The 7796-nt window shown below is 58.8% G+C and overlaps 1 protein-coding gene across 1 annotated transcript; it reads left to right on the top strand.

Moving 5' to 3' along the window:
- Positions 1-795: 795 nt before the first annotated feature.
- On the top strand, positions 796-2178 carry POU3F1 (POU class 3 homeobox 1; the record flags this gene model as incomplete). The annotated part of the gene is made up of 1 exon (XM_080693156.1): positions 796-2178. The coding sequence occupies one exon, from the start codon at positions 796-798 to the stop codon at positions 2176-2178; it is 1383 nt and encodes a 460-aa protein (XP_080549282.1).
- Positions 2179-7796: the final 5618 nt, after the last annotated feature.

Genomic DNA, 7796 nt, shown 5'->3' with positions numbered 1-7796 from the left:
TCAGGGCCGCAGAGGTCCGCGCGGTTGTGACGAAGAGTCTAGAGGGAGCAGAGGGGAAATCGAGACGGGCCCGGCAGGTGCACAGAGAAGCCCTCGGCGCAAGCTGGAAGCCGCGGGAGGCGAGGCGGCAGCGGTGAGCAGCGGCGCCAGGACCGAGCCGGGAACCCGCGCCGCCTGGCGCTCGCTCGCCGCCGCCGAGCCCCGCGGGGGTGCTGGCCCGCGGGCAGCGGCACTGCGGAGGGACGAGCGCGGGGCTGAGCCGCTTCTCGGAGCCCGAGCGCCTCCCGGAGCCCGCAGTCCCCGCCGCCCCGGTAGGATGCGGGCGAGAATTCCTTCCGCCGGGGTGGAAGGCGGGACCGGCCGGGCTCCGAGTCTCCGGCGCTGGGGGAGAGCGGGGCCCCCGCAGCCAGGACGAGAGGGGGTGCGGTCCCAGAGCCACCCCCGCGCCACTCCCCACGTGGCGGCCGCGCCCCCGGGGCGTGAATGTGTACGCGGACGGTAGGGGGGCTGTGAATGAAGCCCCGGCGGCCAATCAGCGCGGCCAGCGCGCGGGACCCCGGGAGCGAGGCCCAATGGAGAGCTCCGGGCGGCCGGGCCGGGCGGCGAGCGGGCGCGGGGGGCGGGGGCCGAGGCCGGGGGGCGGGAGGCGGCTCCGCGGGCAGCCAATGGGCGGCGGGCGGGGTGGGGCTCCGGAGCGCCGAGCGGGTCGGGGCTTTAAGCCGGCGGAGCGCGGCGGTGGGGCCCGCAGACGGAGCGGAGCGGCGGCGCGGCGCGGGGCGCGGGGCGCGGGGCGGCATGGCCACCACCGCGCAGTACCTGCCGCGGGGCCCCGGCGGTGGAGCCGGGGGCACCGGGCCGCTCATGCATCCGGACGCCGCGGCGGCGGCGGCGGCGGCGGCAGCGGCGGCGGCCGCCGAGCGGTTGCACGCCGGGGCCGCGTACCGCGAAGTGCAGAAGCTGATGCACCACGAGTGGCTGGGCGCGGGCGCGGGCCACCCCGTGGGCCTAGCGCACCCCCAGTGGCTCCCCACGGGCGGCGGCGGCGGCGGCGGCGGCGACTGGGCCGGCGGCCCGCACCTGGAACACGGCAAGGCGGGCGGCGGCGGCACCGGCAGAGCCGACGACGGCGGCGGCGGCGGCGGCGGCGGTTTCCACGCCCGCCTGGTGCACCAGGGGGCGGCCCACGCGGGCGCGGCGTGGGCGCAGGGCGGCGCGGCGCACCACTTGGGCCCGGCCATGTCGCCGTCGCCCGGGGCTGGCGGGGGCCACCAGCCGCAGCCGCTCGGGCTGTACGCGCAGGCGGCCTACCCGGGGGGCGGCGGCGGCGGCCTGGCCGGGATGCTGGCGGCGGGCGGCGGCGGCGCGGGGCCGGGCCTGCACCACGCGCTGCACGAGGACGGCCACGAGGCGCAGCTGGAGCCGTCGCCGCCGCCGCACCTGGGCGCCCACGGACACGCACACGGACACGCACACGCGGGCGGCCTGCACGCGGCGGCGGCGCACCTGCACCCGGGCGCGGGCGGCGGCGGCGGCGGCTCGTCGGTGGGCGAGCACTCGGACGAGGATGCGCCCAGCTCGGACGACCTGGAGCAGTTCGCCAAGCAGTTCAAGCAGCGGCGCATCAAGCTGGGCTTCACGCAGGCCGACGTGGGGCTGGCGCTGGGCACGCTGTACGGCAACGTGTTCTCGCAGACCACCATCTGCCGCTTCGAGGCCCTGCAGCTGAGCTTCAAGAACATGTGCAAGCTCAAGCCGCTGCTCAACAAGTGGCTGGAGGAGACCGACTCGTCCAGCGGCAGCCCCACCAACCTGGACAAGATCGCGGCGCAGGGCCGCAAGCGCAAGAAGCGCACGTCCATCGAGGTGGGGGTCAAAGGCGCGCTCGAGAGCCACTTCCTCAAGTGCCCCAAGCCCTCGGCGCACGAGATCACCGGCCTGGCCGACAGCCTGCAGCTGGAGAAGGAGGTGGTGCGCGTCTGGTTCTGCAACCGGCGGCAGAAAGAGAAGCGCATGACCCCCGCGGCGGGCGCCGGCCACCCGCCCATGGACGACGTTTACGCGCCCGGGGAGCTGGGCCCGGGCGGGGGCGGCGCGTCCCCGCCCTCCGCGCCCCCGCCGCCCCCGCCCGCCGCGCTGCACCACCACCACCACCACACACTGCCCGGCTCGGTGCAGTGACCCCGCCCGCCGGGCCCCCGCCGGCGCGCGGCCCGCCCGCCAGGCCTGGACTCTTTTTGTTCGGTTGCTTTGGATTTTACAAAAAGAACAGAAACTTTCGAACAAAACCCAACACCCGGACTACCCTCTCCAGCGAGCGACGAGGACGGCCCCTAGGCTGGGTCGCCCGAACCCCGGGAGAGTGAAGCGAAGACCCGGAGCGCGCCGCCTCGCCCGGGGCATCCCGTCCGCCGCCGGCTCCCTGTCCCCATCCCCTCGGCGACCCCCGCCCCTGCCCCCCCCGGGCTGTTCGGGGCCGGATCCCGGCAGCGGTCTCCCCACAGCGACAGGTAACGCGGTGCGGGGTTAGGGCTGTCCGGGGAGAGAGGACGAAGAGAGGCGAGTACCCCCATCCCCTCTCCCCGGCGCGGACTCCCGGGCCTTCGGGGTCGAGGGTGGGGGGCCGTCACTTTATTCGCTCCACCGCTCTTGTCTCTCAAAAGGATGCGCCCCACTCCCCCCATCCCCTTTCTCCGGGCTTGGTTTTTTTTTTTTTTTTTTTTTTTTTACGATTTTTATTTATTCGTGGAGCCTCTCGGCTTCGGGGGTCCTTCTAACTCCGCCCGCGCCCTTAATTTAAATCGCTGTATACTGTATTTATCCGGGCCCCGGAGGGAGGCCGCGAGAGCCGCGTCTGTGTATAAAAGCAGGAAATAGCCAAAGCTTTAATCTAGCCTAATTTATTTTTTCCTCGTATCTTCCCCTACCCTCTTCCCAAAAAAGCAAAACAAAAACAAAAAAAACAAAAAAAATCTAACAAAAAAATTCGAGTGTTCATTTTTCGTTTCGTTTTATCCGAGCCCGGGCTCTGTTCCCGGCCTCGCCGGAGGGGTCTGCGCGCTCTCTCACACCCCGGCTTCTGCCCCCCGCTGCAGACCAACCAGGGCGCCGCAGGGCTCCGGCTCCCCGCGGGGCACTGCCCTCCCGGCCATAGCAAACGAAACTTGGAAAAGTTGGAGATATTTTTTAACCAGCTGTAGAAATAAGCCGTTCCCTGAGAACCTTCTGCCTGATTCCCTGCAGCTTCCCCTGCTCCCTTTCCAGCCCCTCGGGATGCGGGTTGCTGGGGGGAGGCCAGGAGGAAAATTCCCCAAGTTTGGGGCGAGGTGGGAACCTTGTAAATATGTGAGATATGTACACACTGGCGTGGGGGAAAGAAACATTTTGTGCTTGGTTTTTATTTTTAGTTTTCTGGGTTGTCCTCCTCCCCACCCTAAAGGATTTTGTACGCCCGACTAATCCGAAAAAGATATTTTAATATGATTTTCTGATTTCTGACCCATCTATTTATTTTCTGGATGTGTTTGGAGCTTCCCCCTTCTCCATTTCTTCTTCTGTTTGTTACGGTTTGAATTTAAATTTTGTTATTTTATTTTTATTATTTTTTGGAACAATGTTTTGGTGCATTCTCTTTGTATCTTTATTGCAAAAAAATGTAGACTGGGAAGTTCCCTTTATATTTATGTTATAGTAAATATTTTATTACTCACATAAACATGTACCCCAGGGCTGTGTCCTGTCCTCTTTACTCTTAGGGCCTGGTCGGTTTGGGGGTAAAGTGATGCCCTGCCTCACCTCCCCTAAAGTTCTGGCCTCACTAAGAATGATCTTGGAAGAAAGGGATCACGGGGCTTTCCTCTAGGCCAGCATCAGGACCGCTTTTTTACTTGGGCAACAGTTGGGGCCCTGCCCCAGGTGCTTCCGTCTAGGGAAAATGAAGGTGCCCCATGTCTCCCTCCCATAAATAGACTCCTCAGACCAGACCAGGGCCTAAAACAGTGAACCACAGACTCTTAAGTGGAACTTGAGTTAGCCAGTCCTCAGGCACAACGCCACTGCTGTTATTAACCAAGGAACAAGCCCACCTGGGCCTGGACCACCCGCCTAGAATCTCTCCATCCCAGCCTGACACCCAAACTCCTAACTTTGATTTCACTTCGCAGCCTATGTGTGGGGTCCAATTTAACTTAAACGTTCCCGGGCCCTGGTGCAGCTAGAAGCCGGGTCAGGCCTCACCATCCTATCCCAATTTGCTCTGCATCTAAAAGCAAATGATACCCCATGCCCACCTGGACCTACCCGGTGTTCTGAGACCTTTAGTCTCGGGTCCATTCTGAGGTCCTATAGAACTAAGCCTGGGAAGAAGCCTGTTTACTTGGGCAAAACCAGTCCTGCTTTGCAAGTAAACCACATGCTACTCTAGGAGAGAAATGGGGGCACAAACAACCTGCCACCAGAGAGACCCGAAATCTCTCCAGAGGCGGGCACCCACGAACCTCACCCCACTCAGCAGGGAGTTCTGCATCTGATGGTGGGAAGGAGGACTCTGCGCCATGCTGTGCGCTGTGACTTGGACGGAGAGCATAGACATCCTGAGACGTCCCCAGGTCGCGCTTTGAGGGTGGCCGGTGGCAGAGCCAAAGCCCAAGACCACCCGTGTCCCAGTCACGATCTCATTTTTCCCCTTAAAACAAGTCAACGTTTCCTCCATAAATCAGTTCTTTCCCCTTTTTGGGAGAAATCACATGCGGTCTCTCTTACTCTTCCCGGAGCCAAAGCTTGAAGGCAAAATCCCTTGGCTGGGGGAAAAGCTATGTCCCTGGTGAAGGAGTACGTGGGGCCCCCATTTCAGGGAAGCTGCCCAAGTCCAGGCCTGTCAGAGGCCTCAGCTCTGGCCGATGGCATCAGAATTGCATGGAAAGGTGTTCCCAGGCTCCCAAGCTGGTGTTGCCTGACTAGGCTAGGGCCTCAGGATCTGACTGCCAAGCTGATAGTTCCCGGTGACATTCTAGGCTCTGTCCCTTGATCTTGGGGGGAATTGTCTCTAAGTACAAAGGCTGCTATGGTTTTCAAAAGCTCAGCCTCTTACTCCCTATTCCTTTTCTTTCTTTCTTTCTTTCTTTCTTTCTGTAGCATTGGGATTGAACCCAGCAGCATTCTACCTCTGAACTAAATCTCCTGACCTTTTTATTTTATTTTATTTTATTTTCTAAACAGGGTCTTGCTAAGTTAGTGAGAGTCTCACTAAGTTGCTGAGACTAGGTTTGAACTGGGATCCTCCTGTCTCAAGCCTCCCAAGTACTGGATCACACAAAGCCCCATTCCTTTTTCTAGCTCCCTCAGTGCAGCCTAGTAAGTGTATGGCCCTTTTAATTGGCACCCGTGCCCCAGCCGTTCCCCACACTGGCACTTCTTAAGAGGCCGAGTACTTGCTGGCCAGCCGCATGAAGGCACAGCTGGGAGCCACTGGCTACCCTTTCTTGACCTCAATTCCTGCTTCAGAAAACTTCTGAACTGTCCCAGGTTCCTCCCTCCCTCCTCCTCACTTCTCCTTCTCTGGATCTCCCCAGCCTCAGGGCCTTGGGGTGGAAGCAGATGAAGCTCTGGCCTCCCACTCTGCAGGCCCAGAGCCTCAGCAGGCTTTGAGGAGGGAAAAGGCTAGAGGGAGGATGAGGCCTTTTGCTGGCCTCTGCCTGCAGCAGATACCAATTGATTGATTGATTTCCTAATTGTCTGCTTCATCCTGTACAAGAGGGTAGGTTTATTATTTAAGCAAGTCAACTCAAAAACAGCAAAATAATGTAGCCTCCCTAGAAGCAGCAGCAGCCAAAAAAAAAAAAAAAAAAAAAACAAAGGTTGGCATGGTGGAAAAGGGGATGGAAGAAAACCTTCCACTTTGCGAGGATTTTGCTTAATGAGACACCGGCCTGGGATAGGTACCAAATGACTAACTCATGGTTGCCAAAGACCCCAGGGCTTCTTTCCAGAGATTTGAGCCCAGGATGACAGTAGGAACCTCCACACCCTTGACTTTCTAAGGAGAAAACCGGAGAGAGAAATCTTTCCTGGATAGAACAGAATTTAAGAAAGGCACCCGGAATCGGGGCCTGGTGGCACATGCCTGGAATCCCAGTATCTGGGAGGCTGAATGAAACAGGAGAAGCACAGGTTCAAAGCCAGCCTCAGCAACACGCCTTCGGCAATTTAGCGAGACCCTGCTTCCAATAAAAATAAAATAGGGCTGGGGGTGTAGCATGAAAATAGAATAACCCTGAGTTCAATCCAGAAGGAAGAAAGGAAGGAAAGGAGGGAAGGGGATACACTGGGAAGCCAGGCAGAGACAGGAGGATCACAGGTTCAAGAAGTCTCAGCAACTTAGCAAGGCAACTTAGACCCTGTTTCAAAATAAAAAATGAAATAGGGCTGAGGGTGTAGCTCAGAGGTAGAATGCCCCTGAGTTCTATCCCCAGTACAAGGAAGGAAAGAAAGGTAGACACTGGGAGCTGTGGGCTTGCCCATAATTTCTTTATCCACATGTATGTGTGTCCACCTGCTCACTCCAGAGCGCCTCAGACTTTCTTTCATTCAAGAGAAGCACATGTCTCTGGCATCAACCTCCAAAGAAGCCCAAGCTTTCCCTAGCAAATTTGGGATTTTTCCGATCCCATCTCCCTCCCCCTTTACACTACAACAAAATTATTATTTCCTGTGATCCTGCAGCCACAGGTTCTGGTAGTTAAAGAGGACTTCATTCTCCTCATGGGAACCTCCCTATGTTGGTGTAAGAATTTTTGTGTGTGACACTATGTCTGCAAATCCTTAGCCGATCGCAGAGGTAGGAGAAGGGAAAAGAAAATCCAGGCTACACTGCAAATGCTCTGAGCTGTAAGAATATTTCCAACATGCAGTGGCCAACACTGGAAGGAAGAAAAGGAGGCTGTCATGGTCACCTGTGGTCATCAAGGCAAACCCAGAAGGTACCCTACCCTCAGCCCCAAGGATGTTGATATTCTATCCCACCTCTTGTCTCCGGAGGCTGCACTGGCTTCTGTGTTGCCTGACGCAGGTCCTAGGCAACCATCTTTTGGCCCTAGAAATTGACTCCATATCCACAGGACTAGCTGACCCCTAACCACAGCTGTCCATTGGAACTGTTTGGAATTCAGACTCCCTTCATTGCAGTCCCCCAGCGGCACACCCAGGGCCAGGCTGCCACCCTCTTGGGGACTTTCCCCAGCAGGGCTTAGGCGCCAGAAAGGAACCTCACCTATTCGGGGGGTGGGGTGAGAGGCATTTGGGTATCTGGCTCAGCTGCTTTCCCTAGGCTTAGCTATGAGGATCTACCTGGGGCCTCCAGCTTAGAGGCTGAGGGCAGAGGCAGCTGGCAGAGCCATCAATCTTGCCCCTGCCTATCATATTTGAAGGCCCTGAAGTTAGTGGTTGACCATCCATTCAGGCCTCTCCTCTACAGCATCTGAGGACTCCATGTGGGAGGACTGCCCTCTATTGGTCCCAGAGCTGGGACTTGGCTCAGTCACTAGAGCGCCCTAAGTTGAGCACACCCCCAAAATCAGCTTCAAGACAGCTACTCTTTGGAGCCAGCCAGCAAAAGCGGAGGCTACTTTAGCCTCCAAAGGAAGCAATCCTACTTCACAGGCGCACACACGTACACATATGCTTGCCTGTGACCCTTCCCTCCCCATCTACCACCTCTCCTTTGCACAGCAATGCTCAGAAATGCACCATCACACACTACTTCCTCTCCCTTCTCTATCCAGCTCACACCCATCAGGCCTCCT

This window comes from Muscardinus avellanarius (genome assembly GCF_963383645.1).
Source record: "Muscardinus avellanarius genome assembly, chromosome: 3".
Taxonomy (NCBI): Eukaryota; Metazoa; Chordata; class Mammalia; order Rodentia; family Gliridae; genus Muscardinus; species Muscardinus avellanarius.
This window is presented reverse-complemented; position numbering and strand designations above follow the sequence as displayed.